The 20,452-nt window shown below is 43.3% G+C and overlaps 1 protein-coding gene across 2 annotated transcripts in view; it reads right to left on the bottom strand.

The window, feature by feature from the left end:
• Nucleotides 1-20,452, bottom strand: part of CWF19L1 (CWF19 like cell cycle control factor 1) — a 232,099-nt gene that overhangs the window by 93,671 nt on the left and 117,976 nt on the right. For both annotated transcript variants that reach the window (XM_086921175.1, XM_086921183.1), the window contains exon 9: nucleotides 14,982-15,093. In XM_086921175.1, the coding sequence (XP_086777301.1) occupies nucleotides 14,982-15,093 (112 nt within the window). The remainder of the gene's footprint in view (nucleotides 1-14,981; nucleotides 15,094-20,452) is intronic.

The raw sequence follows: 20,452 nt of genomic DNA, 5'->3' as shown, positions 1-20,452 counted from the left end.
TCCTCTTTCTTTAGTGTTTTCTTCGCTTTTCTTTCCAATAGAGCGGTGCTCCATTTGTACCGGAGCTGTAGCCGGGTGAGGTGGAGAGTTTAGTCCCCAGAGAGTGGGTGAGTGAATATAATGCTATTCTTCGTCTTATCAAGGTTGATTTGACCAAACTCAGGTTGACTATCAAGCAACTATTGACCAATATTATCTGGCATCATGCACTTCTCACAAGATAATTGTCTCTCTTCACAAGCTATCGTCATTAACTGTGTATTTCTTCTTTCTTTGTGTGTGTTTGTTCGCCCATGTTGATTCCATGACTATCTTGATCATCTCGACGGGCGATTTCAGGTGATATGATTTTAAATCACTATAATACACTCATCAGCAGTAGCAACTTCTGTTAAGGTCCTGAAGAAGCAGTCAGGGATCTTTTGACCCTATTATCCTGCAGAAACATGTCGACCTCGATTACACCTAAGTAGTTATTCAGGGCTCGACAAATCTAAAAAATCTTACTTGACCTGCAGGTCGAGTAAGAAGACTTTTCTACTCGACCTAACAGCAATGCACTCGACCCACAAATTGATCGTTGTTACTCAAATTCAGCAGGATTAGGAGGTGCGTCGTGGTGCCCACTGACGTGGATCCCCGCAGAAAGGCATGGGTGAGAGGAGACCCTCCCACCCAGCTGCTACATAAAGCTGTCTGCTGTAGAACCTCTAGGCAAGAATGAAGAAGAAACAGGACAGAAACTGACCCTACATTTTAAAGGGTGTAACTGTATCCCTTCCCCTTCTCACAGGAGCCTTTGTCCACCTCCAGGGATGCCAGGGATCTGTCTACCTTTCTGAATGACGGGATCTGCTGTCCCCGTACAGCAGTGGTTCCCAAACTTTTTTGACCCGTGGCTCCCTTGAGCTATTGGCCATTGGTCGTGGCTCCCCATTATGTTACTTTTTTTCAGCAAGTGGGGGATGTAAGCCCCGCCTATAGATTACTTCAATTTTTCTCCTTGAAAATGAAGGTAATATAATCATACGGCTTCCCTCTTGCCTGAAGGCCCCACAGAGCCAGCAGTGTGCACATTCACGGATGTTAGTGCATCTAGGAGATCACCGCTGCGAGGGTGATTAAAATACTCTGGGAGAGGTATCAGAATCAAAGTACACCTTTTAGTAGATGCTAGTAGAGACCGCTTTGATTTCAGATACAAAGGAGAGATTCGCCATCGACCATTATACACAAATTGCAGACTTCTATCAATGGCAGAGGGGATGGGGGCAGGAACTCAGGCCAGAAGACAGATCTGTAGGTCAGAGATACCAACCCCAGCAGCAGGACTTGTGGTTTCTCACTACTCATGCATAACCACTCTCTCTGCCCCAACGACTAACCTGCAATGGACGGTGTGAAACTTTCAGTGAGTGTTCAGGATTCTCATGAACCTTGAGATGTAATGGGAGTCAGCAGCATACATATGATATCATAAACCAGTGGAGTTTAGGACCACTGTGTGAGGAGTCATACAGGAGCTAAGCACCACTGGTGATAGCATGGAGTCTGGAGAAGCACCACAGACAGGTGGCAGTGGATCGAGAGTGAAGTGTCATCACCATAGTTATGGGGAAAAAGTCACAATGGTTTAAGAACAGGTATGGGTGTGTGAGGATAGTATTAAATAGTGTGGGGCGGGAGCAGAACTCTGAGGGACTCCACACTGCAGGCTAGTGAATGATATGAATGAAGAACAGGTAGATGCCAACTAAGCAATCATCACAAAATACTGCCCGTGTGTTCTCAATTAGCCCTGGCAGTGCCAGGTGTTGACCTAGCTTGGGGGGTGAGATGCAGTCCAATAGATCAACCAATGCAGGAGAACCACTGTAAGAATACTGTCCTGGTCATTCTACAGAAAAATACATATGATGCCGAAATAGAGCTCTTTTTGAGCCTGAAGCCAGCCTGAGGATTATCCACCTACTTGACAGATTGCACAAATGATTGCAACTGTGATGTCACTACCTCCTCTAACAGTTTTGTCATATAACGGCGATGTAAAATTGGCCTAAAATGTCAATTTATCTTTCAGGTCAAAGAAGGTGGGTGTACTTTGTATAGATTCTCGTCACAATAAAGTTGCACACAGCAATTCACAGAAGCTGCTCACTTCAGGCTCCCTCTTGGATGTGACCGTGCCCCCTCTCTCCTCTCTTGTCCCTTTAAAGTCCCCAGTGCTTGTTTTTAGGCCAGACAAGAAGTAAAAGTGAAGTAACAAGCATGCAAACAAAAGCTGATCCCCTGTAACTCCTGATTTTATCACACGCCTCATAACGTCATGACATGAGCTCAGAGAGATGTAACAAAAAGAGTTGGCTCTTGATTTCAGAGCCCCGCCAGTCGCCTGATTCCTTTCTCGCTCTGCTTTGGTGTCCCTCCACAGCCCCGGTAACGAGGATGGTAAAAAGAAAGGAACGCACCTGCGGAATCTGTGTGTCATAAAACATCTTTTGCAAAGTAGTGACATAATTAAAACTTGAATATTTTGATTTTTTCAGAAATTTAGTTAAAAATAGAGACAGCTAAGAATGGAAATAAAATAAATAGATCGATGCAAAATGAAACCTCTGAACATACATTTATAAAGAGCGATCACAGACAGAAAACCGATAATGGCAGTCTTTCTGTTATTTGAAACGATTATGGGCACAGGTAAATGTTAGACTATATTTATTGTCACAGTATTGGCCCCACTTTGCCCAAGTCTTTTCTTCACAAGGCTATCCTTGTAGATCATTCAAAGTGTGTTTTGCTGGAGGGCTGGGGACACATTCACTGTTAGGTCATTGTCCCGGGGTACAATTAAGTTTCATTTATTTTCACTTCAAAGACTGTCAGGAAGCCGTGGCCGTTTGAATCAGTGTGAGAAATGTCTCACAGCAGGTATGGAGGGTGGTCCCTACCTACAAGGTTAGTTACACCGGTGAATTCAGGAGAAAACGTAATACAACAAGCCCGGATGAATCAGAAAGGATGTGACCGTCAGGAGATGATAGTGTGGTCACCAGCACCCCCGTGAGGTTGTTAGAATGGGCTGCTATGGTAAAACAATCTACATTTAATGCAATTATAAAAAAAAATTGCATCTGTTTGCGGCGCCCCTGGATAGTTCTGACGGCGCACACATTGGGAACCGCTGCCGTACAGCAAAGCACAGTAGACACTCCACCATTCACCCTAATGCACACAAACACCAGGGCTCACACACACTCTGACAGTGCCCCCTTCAACCTGTCCAGAGCACATTAACCCCACGCTGTACAGGGGAAGCTGACCTTATGTTAACAGGCGGGCTCTATAGATTCCATATCATAGTTCAATGCAACAGATCTTACAGCGGGCGAGACTCCATGGGGGAGGCTCGGCACACAGCAGAGGTCCAAATCATAGAACGTAAAAAAAACTGAGAGTTTTGACTGTTGGTAAATCTAAAAGCAAATGATGAGAATCCTGAAATCTGAAACCTGCTGCCCAGCCTGAAGGCAAATCTCTATTGAGCAGCAAAGCACAGCCTCGCGGCCTCTGCGTGTCAATTTCACTCAAGCTTTTCGTACTGCGGCTGCTGCCCATCTCTGCCCGCCTATCACAGCGCTTGTCAGTGTCATCCTCTCACTCAGCCCTCCGGTGTCACCCCCTTACAAACTCCTCTGCACACTGCCACAGCATGTCAACCTGTGGCCCTGTACACGTGTGCCAGTTCTTCACACTGCCCTGCAGAGTCAGCCTCTCACCAACCCACGAGTGCCAGCTAATCACAAAAGGAGTGACACATTAGAGTTCTCGACACATTCCCATCCAGACACTGGCCTCTCTGCTGAGATTTGCAACAAAGTTGGTGGTTGCTACAGCAGCATTTGTAGAAAGCAACGTCACACCAAGAACCTAACACGTGGCCCCACAGGTCAATACCCGTGTGCCATTTCATGTCGTGTTTGTGAGATTTTCGCTTTGTTTCTGGGGGCTGCCTGGCGAACAGGGAGTCTCGGAGCTCAGTGAGGATGTGTCAATAGCTGGGCCTCCCCCGCGTGCATCCTCGAGCACCTGCCCTCCAGTTCTCTGTCTCTTTGCCCCCGCCCTCCTCTTCGACTTGATCATCTTGATCTGCAGCTGTCACAGGGCAGGTCTGCAGGATGTCAGGAGTTGACATCCCAGCGCCTCCCCAGAGGAGGCTGTCACATGTCCACCTCTCACCTGCACTCGCATGCGTGTTCAACAGCGCAGCTCTCGGAGACATACAGACAGCCGGGTGGCTCCCGTTCAGCCTCGGTCCTTTTTCTCATGTTCATTGTCTTCCGTCTCGTCTTCATTCATCGCGGTTTCGCCCACTTCTCCGTGGCGCACTGCTGCACTTTAAGCAGCACAGCAGTCCAGGGCCGTCATTGGTAGCGCTTTCGCGCGCTATGTGATTGACGGCCCTGGGACCCACAGAAACAATAGGCAGCGCACCACACCACCACCACTAAGTTAGGTGGTGCGTGCATGCTGCCCCCTAGAGCCTTCACCGCGCACCGCACCACCACCACTATGCTAGGTGGTGCGTGCAGAATGCCGTTGTTGCCGCCGCCGTGATGCTGCCCCCTAGAGCCTTCACCTGCTACTGCAGTGCCAGATAGCACTCGCCAGGCCGGTCAAGTAGGCTTTGAAACTGACTCGCCCTTCATGAAATTCACTCGCATTTGCGAGCGGTCGAGTACATTTGTCGACCCCTGTTATTTGTTACACTACTTTGCACTGTTTTTTAACCTTGGGTGCGGGTAGGATCCTATTAAAATTCATTTTCCATTCCTGCAACCCAATATTAATTCATTCACTTATTTGTTGCACATAGCACTTTCATTAATTTGCACTGCTATTTATCATTACCCCCTGTTACCACCCTTTTTTCCAACACATCCCTGCATCCTTCTACACGATTAGGCTACAATCTACCTAATCCATAGTGGACATGTTTCCACTTCCTTCGGGTGAAGGATCCCAAATGATGTAGGGCGGTACAGGTTGGGTATCTGATGGGAACACAATTTTTCACCTTGAATACCTTGGATTCATAGATTGTATCCCAACACATATACACAGTTTTCTAGATAGCTTTAGTTGCCTTTGACCCATTGCTATTATCTGTTTTTTCATTTCCTGGAAGCAACCTACAAACATCTTGCAATTTTACATTTAAGTTCTGGTTGAGGAAAAGGCTTCGCTTAAGCAGTAGTAAGAAGCTACTAGGAGTAGATGGCCAGTATTGCAAACTTTACACAGGCAAATTGGACTTGGTCTTCTGCATGGACAACAGCAATTCCAGGACTCCCACTGTTCAGAGGATTACGACAACAAAAGAAACTCTCCCTTCACCAGAAGGACAATGGTGTGACTCCAGGTCACACTCTGGCGAGGTGCCCAGGCCGTTGGCATTTTGTAAATTCAAGTAAAAGCCTTCATCACAATAGTGAGGGGGAGAAGACAGTCCACCTCTTTCTGATTATTGTCATCATGTGTAAATTTAGTAGGAATTAAAAAGAATAACTTTGTGGAAGTATAAAAATAGAAAGATGCTAAGAAAATCTCAAGGATAATGAATCCAAGTGAACTTATGATATGATGTGAACAATTATGCTGATTTAATAAACTTCGAATAAGGCAAAGGCCTTTTCGGAACACAACATTATCACAGATTTGCAGAGTGAAACGGATTTAGCTCTCAACTGTATTTTTAAAATATATTCTAAATTTAAGCCAAACACAGAAGACTTTAAAATGACAGAAACTTTTGAATATAGCATTGAGAACAGAATGTCAAAATAAACTTGTATCAAGGAAAACATTGAGAAATCCAAACGAAAAAGAATGATCTTGGAAGACATAAGGAAATACAAGATCATCGAGATAAAAAGAGCTTATTAGATTGGAAATCCATTGAACATATGAAAGAACTATATCACATACTTGAAGCGTGGCAAGGGAAAGGCATACTTACTTGCACAAGAGGAATCAGACTCTTCTCATTAACAAAAAAATAAACATGGCCACATTTTATACTCTTCCAAAAATTAAATCAGGCAGGAAGCCCACCAATAGGAAGACAGACTATCACTGAGATCAGCAACTTAAAAAAAGTAGGTCAATAACTTTCTGCTGCCTTTTAAATCTACAATCTTATACCAAGGACATAAACGTGTTAAAAACATATACCAGATTTAATGGTGAAAAATATTTTATTTTGATTACTATCAATATAGTGTCTATGTATACATGGACTGGCCTAGGAATTGGCCTGAAAACAGTGATGCATTTTCTCAATATGAGATCAACGATCAACTGTGAACACTCCAATTTTCTGCAGTCACTGTTTCATTTTATTTAGTTCAGAAATAATTACTTTGTTTGATATCAAATGTTCTACTCAAACATACGGATCTGCAATAAGCTACCGATTTGTCCAAGCCTTTGTATTTTTGATGATGGGCTGGTGGGAAACAGAATATGCTTAGTGCCACCAGGGGGACAACTATAAGAACGATGTAGTTCTATGGTTGTTACAAGATGGTATTTTTTATCAAATTGAAACACAGAGAAAGTGGAACAATTCCTAAACTTTCAAAATCGAAATAAATGCAATAATAAACTCAAAGTGAACCACAGTAAAGAATAGATATTTCTGGACAGCAAAGTGAAGGCACTCAATGGTCACCTTGAGAGCGTTTTTTTGTAGAAAGGAAAACTGCTACAAAGTCGACGTTACATGTTACTTTTGTCGTTATAAGTCAACTATTGACAGTATTCCATCCATGGTGCTCCTAAGAACACGATGAAACTGCAGTACTAAGGAGGATTTTTAAAAAGAGGCTAAAAAAGAAACTACAAAAACATTTCAGGAACTTGGTTACAAGATGAAAAGTCTGTGGAAAAATGTAAATAAAGTAAAGGCCCAAATGAGAGAGAAATAGATACTTCAAATCAGACCCCAAAGGGAAGAAGAAAGGAAATCAAAATCACTCTTTAATATTTATCATAAACTGAAATACTAATGAGATAATCATCAGAACCCTCACTTGAAAATATTGGCATTTACTAACTGAAGGCCCATAGTTGGTGAGGTCAGTGATAAATAACATACAAAAGGCACACCAATCTAAAAAGGTATTTTTATTTACCGACACTTTGAAGCAGAAAGAACACCAGAAAGGACCTGGCTACAGCCACTATTGATCGGATTTTTCGCCTGTGGCCATTGCAACCTTTTTAACCATGCAGCAAACTTAAGGAAAACCTTCAAAGGATCATGGAATGATAGAAATATGAAATGCAGGATTTCCCAAACCGTCTGGCATTTATGGTATGCATAGTAGAGTATACCTGCAACAAGCAGTATGTAGGTAGCACTTTTAGCCCACTGAAGATTAGAAATATGGATCTTGCTAGAGCTATTAAGAACAAGTATTTGAGATATGTCACAGCAGAATACGTGTGCCTTTCATGGAGGGAAACTCAAAGGCTGTCAATTCTATGCAATAGATAAGGTAAAATTGGAACTCAGTAGACGAGAATTAACACACAGTAAAAGTGTTGCAAAACGATTGGTCATGTATTTGCAATTTACCTGTGGGGTCCGACTAAAGAAGGCCTATTGTTAGTATCCAAATGAAAATGAAACTGAATATGTAGGACCAGTATGAAAGATATTTGCGACTTTTATAGCTGTTGGAAAGTGGCCCTCTATGGAGTGTCATCCTATACTTTCTGCATTCCTCCTCCTCTTTTCCGACCTTCTTTTGGTTGGCCTTAGGACTCTGAGCACTTTACCACTGTTGACCAGTGCTAAAGTGCATGTGCTTCTTTCCTAAGCATGGTGACATTGGTGTATACATGATTGGCATACTTAGTTTACTTGTAAGTCTCTTCTACAGTGCTATATACCCAGGGCCTTTACATTAAATGCAACCGATTGTGCCTGCCACACCAGTAGCCTTTCAAACCTGTCTCAGGCCTCCCATTGCAGTGCCTGTGTGTGCAGTTGACTGCTACTTTGACTTGGCATTTAAAACTACTTGCCAAACCTTAAACTCCCCTTTTATTACACAAAAGTTCCCCCTAAGGTAGGACCAAGGTAGTCCTAAGGGCAGGGTGCTATGTACGTAAAAGGTAGGACATGTACTTTCAAGTTTTACATGTCCTGGTAGTGACAAACAGCTAAATTAGTTTTTCACTACTCTGAGGCCTACTCCTCCAATAGGCTAGCATTGGGAATTCCTTAATACACTTTAAAGCTGTAATTCCTGATTAGAAAGGAGAGGCTGCTCATGTTGCATATCTTTGGAATGGGAATGATAAATATTCTTTAATGATAACGTTGGCTATAACATTACTTTTTTTTAGAAATATCACTTTTAGAAAGTGAACATTTGTCTGCTTTTACAGCTTTGTGAGCCTTGCAGCCAGTTTCTAATAAACGTCTTGGGTGGGTGACAGTTAAACTTTGTGCATTTCTTCTAGACCAGCACAAACACAGGAAGGATGGGTGTAACATAACTCACCTGCATTCTGATAGCTCTTCATGGGCAGGAAGAGTGTGGGAGGGCCTGACACCTGAATAGGCAATGCCATATTTCTCACACAAAGGGCTGCTTACCCCCGACAGTCTGAACACAGGGCTGGGAAGAAAGGAGTACCTGTGCATTTCAAGGGCCTGTTTTGAAGTCATCCCCATTGCAAAGCTACAACTGGGTGTGCTGACTCTACCAAGACAGTACACTACTAGATTCATGAAGAACTCTGCCATTAGTAAAAACTGCTGTGCTACAAGGATTGCTACACTGCCAATCTACTGCGCTGAAGGAACTGCTTTCTGTTTTGCTGAGCTGCCCTGCAGCCTGCTGATCTTTGCCCTGCTAGGGACAAAGACTGGACCCATATCACTTGAACCCAGAATGACTGAGGCCTTACCCCCTGTTCTGAAGTCTCAGAATGATCAAAGACTTCCTTAAAACCTGCAACAGCACCTGAACTCTGCCACTTATGAGTCCTGCCTTGCTAAGTGGTGCCGATCCAGTCCTGGGCCTTTGAAAGGATATGTCTGCTGTTCAGAACCATCAAAATTGACACAGTGACAACTTTGCAACGACTGGAACCAACGCATTGCCCTTTGACGCAGGAGCCAATTGACGGCATAACCTCAATGAACTAAGCGGATTGACAACAACACAGCCCTACATAGCAAAGGGGTTCATCAATGAAGCCTTCATCAACTGTGTGGATCGGCGCGGATGCTTCACACCCTCATCCTCGGGACTAAGCCGACGTGGAGACTCCTTGCATTAAGTCTTCGACAATGATGCTTGCTCCATCCAAGGTACTTTTTCAACAGGAGCTGCGCGAGTCCTGTAGCCAGCCTGCCCTCCATCATGGTCGGCCTGACCTGTGGATGTGCACCAGTCCAGTGCGACCTCACGTAACCCCTTAGCATATTGACTAAGCACTACTTTTTTGATTTATTGTTTTAAAATGTATAACTCCGGCTATACTTATTGGATTTTTGTTGTTTTGGTCTTGAATTACTCATAAAATATTTTCACTTTTTCTAAACTGGTGTGGAGTATTTTCAGGTGTTTTCATTGTGTTAATGTGTGTGTGTATTGTACAAATACTTTACACATTGCCTCTTTATTTAAGTGGACTGCTCAGTGCCAAGCTACCAGAGGGAGTGTACAAGTTATCTTTTAGTGTGTATCTAGCTTACCCAGACTAGGACTGTGGTGCCTACTTGCAAAGGGAGCATACCTCTGCCAACTAGAGACCCGATTTCTAACAATAGCCATATATTGAAATACATGAATTAAAAGAAAAGTAAGTAATATGCTTTGATTGAAATATTAGAAATAATTTTGTTATATGTGCCTCTTTAAGATAAAATAGTTTCAAGCGTATTTATGATAGGTTGAAGTTAGTGAAATGAAAAAATATGAATTGCTTTACTTTTAAATTGCACTAGAGGGCAGAAAAGATTAGAAAATAAACAATATGGGAAATGCTTGAAGATAAGACACTAGTTAGGTACCACTGTTTTAGAGACTATGGTCCAGATGTGTGACCCTTCCAATTTGGGAGTCCCAAATTGTAACTTTTGCGACTAGCAAAATGGAATTTACAACAGTGTCTGAGAGACGGTCTACGATTTCTAATGGGGTCGCAAATAGCCTGCCTCTTTCATATTCATGAGGCAGGTCGCAATTTGCGACCTACTGGGAATGGCCTACAAACACAGGGATGGTGGCCTGCTGGGGACAGCAGACCCCCATGTCTGCATTTGCTTTTTCAATAAAGAATTATTATTTTTTTTAATGCAGCTAGTTTTCCTTAAAGAAAAATGGAATGCCGTTTAAATATAAAAATGAAAAGTTCTCTCTTAATTTTTTTTAAGGACTACTGCCTGCTCTTAAAAAATATATTTTCGCACCCATTCACAAAGGGGAAGTGGTCCCATGGGGACCACTTCCCATTTGCGAGATGCTTACCAGCTACTGGATGTAGGTGGTAAACTGCGAGTGTTTTGCGTCCAAACAATGGTACATATCCTTTTGACTCGCTATTAGGAAAGGACGCATTTGGCATACCCCTTTCAAACAGCGACTCGCAAACGCATTTTGCTAGCCACGGACTCGCAAAATTGTGTTTGTACATACCACCAACCTATTTTTTTGCGGTCGCAAACAGGCCATATGTGTCGTCATCCTGAGATCGGGTGTGGAGAATTTGATTGAGGAACTGCTTTTTCAAATTGTGAAGAACTGCTTTTTCAAATTGCGAGAAACATATGTGAAAACCCTGCTTGAGACTCAGTTGGACTACCACTCCATTAAAAACCCTAATGAAGGGCCCCGGAAAGGCTTGACATGAGCTGGTTTGGAGAGGTGTTGAATATAATTTTATACAGAATTTGAGAGAATGGAATAAAAAAATGACATGATCTAAAAACTTTGATAAAAAAGTAAGTGTCAACTGAGAAACTGTACAACCGTAGAAAATTGGAAATCCATATGACAATGGAAAGGAGTTGATTAAAATCTAAGTCAACAAGGGCGTCCATCTTAGCAAATCTCTAAAACGGCCCAACAGGAGCAGCAAGAAGTTCCTAATCACGCACACATTGGCCTCCCTCTTCTTGATAATCCTGGAATACATTAAGGAGCATTTTTAATGGATTTTGAATCATATTTAAGCCTCACATACCAGACATTTGGATCTATGTCCGATTTCCATTCACAACAGAGCCTGAAACCTGGTATCTTGTGTGACAACATGATGGCTGCCAAGGTTGTAATTTTGTTTCAAATGCTCAACATAAACAGCAGTGATAAGAATAGCGGAGCTCCACATCTGCGTCAAACTATGTAGGAATTGTATGTACATCATTAAAAGTTCTACAGACAGCAAATTACATTCTGAAAATGTTTAAGTGTAGGCAACTAAAAATCAGTGAATACTGTTTTTGTTTTTAAAATCAATCTGAAACGTTTCCCTAGCCCTCGTTCTAGTAGCAGAATACACAAAGGTGGTCCCGTTCACTAAAATACATGGAACCTTGCAACAATGTTTCTTGCATGCAAACTATTGACTTGGTATTACCAGATTTTCTAATTTTCAGAATTACCATGTGTGAGTCCCAGCTAACAGTGTGTCTGCCCAAAGAGGGCGCCGATTGTCTGCGAGTATCCCACTAGTCCACTTCTGATAATAAAGGAACTGCTTACTTTTAACGTTCATGGATGTTGCAAATGAGCAGTCCCAAATTAAGGACGGTCTTTGAGCCACCCTTATTATTAATATATTTTTTATATAACTAGGCTTGTTATTTTTGCTTCACAACGTTCATGATTGCCCTATTCAACGTTTGAAACAGATTCCCCGATATCCAAAAGTAGGCAGTTTGCACTTTTTCCTGCTATATGAGCCCCGCTCTAGTTAGCATCTTTATATGTTCCCGTCATGTGCTCACATACACCATTAACGATAAAGTCTGGTTTTCAATTACAACTTGGGGTTCTCCAAGATCCCGCATTCTGTGGTTTACACGCAAACCAGACTCAGGATGAGCAGTTCCAGAATTTATAGGAAATGCCCAAAGGGTCCCTCCATCTGGACTGTTAGGGTTTTGTGCTCAAACAGCAACATAGGGTACACTAGGAAAAAGCCTGGTGGTTCATGGGTTACATTTCTACCAGATTAACTGGCCCACCTGGATACCATGGTGTTGCGTGAGCACTTTCAAGTCCATGCATAATGTTGCCAAGCCCATTCCTTACCATTTATCACTACTGTAGGGAAACATTTCTCTTTGCAACCTAAACAACAGTTTCCTAGATACATGCAGTTAGAACCCAAAAGAACATTACTTCAGTAATATATTTGAGGAGCGATACAATCCACAAAGTTTTCCAATAATTGACATGATGCTACTAAATCTTTCATATGGATGTTCAAAGTACTTAACAAAGATGATTGACCAGTAGAATATTGTTAAAATTATTAGGGCTGAATGAACATTTCCTGACCAATCTGAAGCCAAACTAATTTATCAGATATCTTAGTCGGGAAATGATGAAGCAAACCCTACCACAACATCAACAAAGGGACATCAACTACCTTAACGAACATGAATACATACAACTAAGCAATGCTTCAGGATTGATAGTGCATCGTTGCCTTTTATTTAACACAGGGCATTTCGGGTTAACATATATGGGGTACACAGTGGTGGCCAGTTTTAGGTCCATCTTGACAAGCACACCTGTCTGTAAGCCCCATGGTTACCAGTTGTTTAATATATACATATCAGGGGCTTTGGTACTGCTGAGGGGAGTATTCCTCTCTTACCCCATGCAGTTGGCTGTTTGGTGTACTGCTCCACCTCATATGGAATCTGTATTTTAAACAGAAAGCAATCTTTTTTGTTTTTTTTCACTGTAGCGAGCTTTTTTAAATATTTCACTAAGAACTCTAAACAAGCATTGACAAAAGCTTGCATATTTTGAGTATGTGCAAACAATCGCCCAAAGGCCTGATTTATTGATTTATTTTATTTATTTTAAAGGTTTTATATAGCGCGGACAAGATTTTTGCAGATATCAGAGCGCTTTACAGAAACAGGAGGTAGGGTGGACAAACTCTTGAACACAATATAATATTCGGTAGTGAGTGAGTTGCAAGGTAGGATAGCAATCGAATAAGAGTATACACACTAATAAACAATCAGGAAACCAATAATATAGAAGCCGTGCAATGTCTTTGATCCAATAGCAATCGAATACTTGATGGATCAAGTTTACTCCGTGAGACAGGAATGAGCGCTATGCTCTAGAAGACAAACATGCAAAACAAAACAAAACGGATGCGATCTGGACTGAACGTTTATGTGACTACAGCCACAAAGGCGGCATCCATAAACCAATGGAAAAACCAATAAAGATAAATAACATGTGGCTAAAAAAAAGTATGTTTATGTGTCTCCCACTCTACAGCAAGGGCTTCTTCTAGAGGTTGGTAGACCTCCGGACCTCGCTGAACTACATTACATTTGACCTTTTAATTGGCATAAAGAAAGTATATTTGTTTCCAATATCTGACTTTATATTCTTGCCCTTGATGCACTGTGAGCCCTTCCAAAGTTTCTAAATACACATATATATATACACACACACACACACACACACACACACACACATATATATACACACAAATATATTTTAGGAAGGAGTCTGTTAAAGGAAACAATAGGAAGGCTTCTGGATGAGAGTTGATAACCTGGGGTGTGGGATTTGGGCCTTGATATTCCGTATCCTGGAATGCGTTGAACATTAATGGATTAAGTGGTCGGGCCCCATACAATGCACTTTTGTTATGCTGGTACTAAAACGGCCCCCTCTTCTTGCAGTGCATTAGGCTGGCACACAAGCATCAAGATTTCCGCTGAAGGTGTTCTATAGTGGAGAGTATTCTACAGCTCTAGACAATACCTACCGACACGAACGTTTCTGGAGTTTACTGTACCCTGAGGTAGTTTGAAGCAATTTGTTATAGTTCTAGTCCTTACAAACGCCGAGAATGAAGGAGGCAGAACAAACTATAAACGAATACGTTTTAGACAATAAAACGCAAATTATTAAGACTATAAATACACATAAAATCATTGGTCCAAATGAAAGAATAACAGCAAACACTGAACCACCAATACCGCTAATTCTGCAATTCGAAACACGCAGGCAATCATTAAAATCTATTTTCTTTCTATGTTCACATGAGTGTCTAGGATCAAACGTAAGTTTGTGTTAAATCGACTTAACCCTTTAGTCCTGCCCATCACTTGTCACCCCCTGCAAAATGAAAGGGCAAGAGCACAACACACCAGTGAACTGAAGGCAAACCCACCCACTCAATTATGCTGGTCTGGTCAACTCTCGGTTTCAATACGACTGAAATAATACGTTACATGAATCAGGAAATCCAAACGTGCGTTTTTTATCAACAAAAGAAAAAAGTAGGGGTGTTTCCTTGGAAGGTAAACGCTCTTATTAAAAATAAAGAGGTGTATGGCGTGTGTAACGGCACCGCCATTCACTAAAGGTAACTAATACCTAAACCGTATGTCATATCCTTTTAAAAACAACGTCCTTCCACAGTTAGCGGGGACGGCCTGGTCAGGAGGATTGGGTAAAACAACTTGTATTCCTGCAAAATGCCACAAAATGTACTCACCAGTAGGCTGCGTGACAGTTTGAACATGAGGACATACATACCTCGTGCACAAAAAAGTCATGCGAGATACTGGCGGGAGACTTATTTAATGAGAAAATGTCTCCCATGGACGAAAATCAACAAAATTGTGTTGACATACAAGCAGCAGTGTTCTGGCATTTGAAATGAAGCGTCAGTACCAGCTTACTCACGCGCTTTCCGGGGCTGCTTTGGCTGGGAATGCGGCCCGTCTCTTCCTCCCGCGTGACGTTTCTTTCCATGCTGTTTGCTGAGATCAAAGAAAAACTGCGGGGCTGCCTCATCCTGTTTGGGCGAAAAAAACACATCAATTACGTCTCAGCACTCATAGCCGTGCTTTCACCGACTTCAGTAAACAACTTTACTATTTAGTAAAAGCAAAGTTCAAAACCAAAACACCACCAGATTATCTGCGTTCAAAGTTGGCTTTGTCATCGTAGAAGTGAAATGGGAAAGAAAGGTACAATGCATTAAAAACTGCTTCTACCCTTTATTTAAATGCCGTTTCGAAACTTGAATATAATTTGTAGAGAAACTGAATAGTTGGTGAAAACCCAAAACTACAAGGACTTATATGCTACAGAGAAAGTAACAGACGAGTAAGAGACAGCAAGACGACTAGTACCTCAACCCTGACCTCTGCTGGTCAAGAGACTGAATCGCAACAAAGCCAACCGAGCCTTTCACCAACACGTTTTGGAATATTAACTCCCGTTATCAGGGGACTGAAAACCGTTTATAATATAAAAAGTGTGTTCAACCACAGAGACCATAAACACCATTGTTTTTAGTACAGTTCTTTATAACCCAGTTGAAAGAGTGGTCATAAAGAGCCATCAGTTCTTTAATAAATACTTTTCTTCTCCGGGTAAGCCAATCATTTAGATTATCTGAGACAAACGTAATATTTTCGCTTATTATCCACTGAACTAATTTCGGTTTCGGCATGAATGGGAGTTTGACCTGAATCAGGATTGTGAGATTTGAGCACACCACCGCACCTGCACATTTTTGCCCATACGATTTAACAAGTAAACCCTGGCGGATATTCCATGTTTGTGTAGCATCCTCTCTAGCCCGAGTACTTAAAAATGATAACGCCACACACGGAGCTTAGTATTCCACGTCTTTATTCTTCATATTGTAACCATTAACTGCTTGTACTGCGTCAATGAATTTTCTTGATCATACCCAATCATTCAAGTCACTATCCTACCTAACACACAACACTAGATCTCACCCCTTCTTAAATAAAAAGTAGACAAAAAAATACATATATACATCATAACTCCTCAATGAGTCTTGGAGGTGCTTGAATCAATCTTCCAGTTCTCACTGTGAGGTTGAAGAGACACATGAGAGGCATCCGTAGCTGGCATAGGTGCAGTCTTTGGGCTCTCTGGACTGCGAGATAGAAGGGTCTCACTCTGAACGCCTGGAGTCAACAAATATCGAGGCAGGTGTTTGAAATAAGAAAAATCTTTTGTGATGAGCTTTTCAGAACGATAAGAAGTCACTGTGTCCTTTGCTAGTCACAATCTCGAGTGGGTCAGCATCAAAAGGAGCATCAGACTTGCTTTCCCGTTTCTGCATGACAACGACTTGGTCTTCTCTTTTAAATACAATACTCCGAGCACAGCGGTGTCTTTCCACGTAGGTCTTCAGTGTGCGTTTGTTAGACTAATCAGTAGTGCGAAGTTTGCCAATGTCATTAGATCTTTCAGTGGTCAATTGTGGCAATTTGGTTCCCAGGATTCTCCCAAACATTAAGGTGGCAGGGCTTTCACTTGTGATAGAATGGGATGCTGACCTATATCAACAAAGAGTAGAGTGAAGAATTGATTTGAGTTCAAGTCTTTCCAGCGCAGCGAGCTGAACAATCTTATAGAGGGTATTCATAAATCGCTCACCTCCACCATACGCCTGAGGCTGGAGAGGTGTGCATGCTGAAGCTTGACATTTGGGTGAGAATAAAATAGTAAAAGTCTCACTTATTGAAAGGCGGCCCATTGTCAGATTTCAAAATCAAGACATTTTAGTCTCTCAGTGACTCGGTCATGAGTGGTTGACAACATGTATTCCACAAGGGGAAACTTGGAATATTCATCAACAAACTACTAGTAGATGATGACCACTGTCAATGGGTCTAACACAATCAATTGCAATCTTCTCTCGAGCATGCTTTGGAAGATCAGACATGTTTAACAGATGCAGGGTTGTTTTGGATGACAAGCAGTTTCTCAAATGACGCATCCTTAATTCCTTTTCAACTCAAGATGAGGGAACCACACTTGGTCCTGCAGAGCTTGTTTAGTAGAAACAACTCCACAATGCCCCATATGTATCAGTTCAAAACTTGTTGTCTTAGGCTCTCGGGTATAATAACTCTCGATCCTCGTAATGTAATGCCTTCTGCGGTAACCGCAAGTTCTTCCTGCACATTTTTCAATTTCTGGTACTCAAAGTAATCATGAAGAAGTTGAGCAGGTTTCCTCCAAGATTGATGTGTAATAATGTCTTTGAGTATTAGCAAATCTCGGTTAGTGCTCATGGCAGCATTGATTTGTTCCACAGATAAGCAGCAGGGGTACTGAATTTTATGATACCACCTTACCTGGTAGAAACATGATCTAGCCGCAGATTCCTTACAGTTTAATTTCCCAGGCGTCGGACTGGATCTGGAAGATTTTTCTTCAAGCAAAACCCTTGCGAGTCAGTAGGTGGTGTCGGTCAGCTCCACGTGAAGTCATCGGCATAGTCTCCGCCGATATGATAACCGCGTCACCTATACATGCGCCACCTCAACGCGACTTTCCACACAAGAAGAGTAGAGCCATGAAGTGCACAGACATTGGTGTGTTTCTGAACAACTTAGTCTGTGAAAAGCAGTCAGCCCGGACACTAGAAACCTGTCCGCAGTGAGGATGGGTGGGTTGGTAGGGAATCTGCAGCCAGATCATGTCCCTACTATATAAGGTGTTCCCAAAGGTAAGTAGCTAGTCCATCTGATATAGACATCTAGCCGCATATTCCTTATCTTTGAATAGATACCCAAGCAATGCCATCCCAGGAGGAGGGACTGCGGACAAGTTTAGACTAAGAAGTCCTGCAGGATAGAGAGCCCAAAAATGCTGTCCCGTCTGACTTAACTGTCCAGGCAGTAGTTTTTGGTAAATGTGTGCAGTGATGCCCACGTTGGAGCCCAGCAAATGTCAAGGACTGGAACGCCATGTTAGCTGTGGTGGAAAGAGCCCTTAATCCTTCAGGAGGTTGCTTTTTGGCCACAGAGTAGCACATTTTGATGCAGTGGATGACCCATCACGAGATATTCCTCTTCTGCACTGCAGCATGACCTTTCTTTGATCCAATGTACCCCACAAAGAGTTGGTCGTCCACTCAGAACTCTTTAGTGCGGTCAAGGTAGAACGACAATGCTCTTTTTGGGTTCAGACGGTGAAGTCACTCCTCTTCTTTAAAGGGGTGAGGAGGCGCGTAGAAAGAAGGGAGCAGATTCTCACATAAGAAAGAGGCCCTAGTTCAAAGCACCAGCTGATCAGGGAAGATGGTCTGGTAAGAAGGCTTGCATAACAGAGCCCGCAATTCATTCACCCTCCTGGCAGAAGCGATTGCCGCTAAGAAGGCTGTTTTGACGGTGAGCAGCTGGAGGTGCAAACTGAGCACACATCAGGAAAGTGAGAACCAAGTTAAGGTCCCATTGATGCACGATGAAAGGGGCAGGTGGGAACATATGTACAATACCCTTAGGAAATCTGTTTACAATAGAGGATTTAAATAAAAAGGGTTGATCCGGCAGCCTCAAAAGGCAGACACGGCTGATAGAAATCCATTGAGAGCGCCCAGTGCAAAGCCCTGCTCAGCAAGGGTCAAAATGAAAGGCAAAACATGAGAAAGGAAAGCAGAAAGAGGACCAACAGACCTTTCAGTAAAATATTTTACAAATGTTTGCCACCGTCAGGCGTACACGATGTTGGTAGAGGGATGCTTGGCTGCTAAAATAACACTACAGACTTCAGGAGTTAGGTTGAAAGTTATCAACTGCAATTGCTCAATCTTCACACAAGAAGTCGTAGAGTTGACAGTTTCGGGTGGAGGACCTTACCCTGCTGCTTCACTAGAAGATCCTCCCGAAGGGGTAGCCTGATCGGAAGATCAATGCTCATTTGGAGAAGCTCAGGATACCATACTCTCCATGCCCAGTCCGGCACCACAGGTATGACTTGGGCCCAGGCACGCCTAATCTTCTTCAGCACTCCGGACAGGAGGCTTATTGGCAGAAAGCCGTATAGGAGGCCTAAGCAACACTCAAAATTAAAACTGACTCCAAACAGGTGCTGCCTTGAAAGCTCCAGCATGCAAAACTGCTGACATTGCGTGTTCTTGATAGAGGACAACTGATCAATTCAAGTCTCTCCCCACTGCTGAAAGAGACCGTGCGCCATCTCCAGATGGAGACCCCATTTATGATCAGTTATGCATCGACGGCTGAGTTTTTCCTCCCTGGAGTTCAGAGAACCTGCCAGGTGTTGAACCAACAGGGATATGTGCTGCAGGTGCAGCCATGTCCAGAGACGCAGGGACTCCTGACAAAGGCTCCACAATCCCACCTGCCCGGTTTGTTGCAGTACCACCTGGCGGTGTTGTCCGTGGAGTGGTGTGGCTCACTGGTTAGAGGTGGCAGACCCGGAAGCAGAGGACGGCCCGGGACCAGGGTTCAATTCCCGATGCGGCAGGGTCGTGGACCAGGGTCAGCGGACTCGATAATTCTCGCCTCGGTGCCTACTCTAACCAGGGATCATACTTGGCAACTCTGGGAATTAGCTTGCCTTATCTCCACAACGGCCCCCCACATACACCGGGGATGCCTGGTTTCACCTTGGAGATAACCAGCAGGGACCATCTCACAGGGAAATCCAGGACGGGTTCCCCAGCGGTCTACAGCGCTGAGATACCCCATGGCGGGGTGATACATGCGCTTTAGAAGACACCATTACATTACGCTTGAACCAGCCTTCCCTTGATTGAAGAAAGGCTTTCAATGCCATGCTAATCGCTGGGAGCTATAGCAATTTGATGTGGAGTCCAGATTCCGCCATAGATCAGTCTTCTTATCCCCACCTCTCCTAGATGGTCGCCCCATCCCAGAAGTGACGCATCTGCCACTACTGTGTTCTAATTGGGGAAGAGAGAGATCCACTTCTGACCCAGGCGTGGTCGTTTAGCCACCACTGAAGGCCCTGTGCAGCTCTCTCCGAGATCTGGACCGTGTCGAAAAGATTCCCCCGATGCTGCATGCACTAGAACCAATTCCCACTGCAGAGCCCGCATATGCCATCTGGCGTCTTCCACCAGCAGGATGCAAGAGGCCATGAGGCCCAGCTCACCTAACAACTCTGCACTGGAGCACCCCAGCCTGGGTTCCAGAGAACTAACTGCTATTTCTTGCTCCCAGGCCCCTTGTGGACAGACCCCCCGCCCCCCTCATTGGGAGCTCCCAGACTGGTTCCCCCCTCTGCAGCCTTTTTTTAGCCATCTCCCTTCCATTGGTGTAGATTGTAAATCTACCAAACCAACAAGCACCTCTGTACCCGGATGCTCCAGGGCAGGAAGAAATTACCTGCTGGTG

Source organism: Lissotriton vulgaris, chromosome 1_1, assembly GCF_964263255.1.
Source record: "Lissotriton vulgaris chromosome 1_1, aLisVul1.2, whole genome shotgun sequence".
In the NCBI taxonomy this organism is placed as follows: Eukaryota; Metazoa; Chordata; class Amphibia; order Caudata; family Salamandridae; genus Lissotriton; species Lissotriton vulgaris.
Note: the sequence above shows the minus strand (reverse complement) of the source record. Positions and strands in the feature narration are given on the sequence as shown.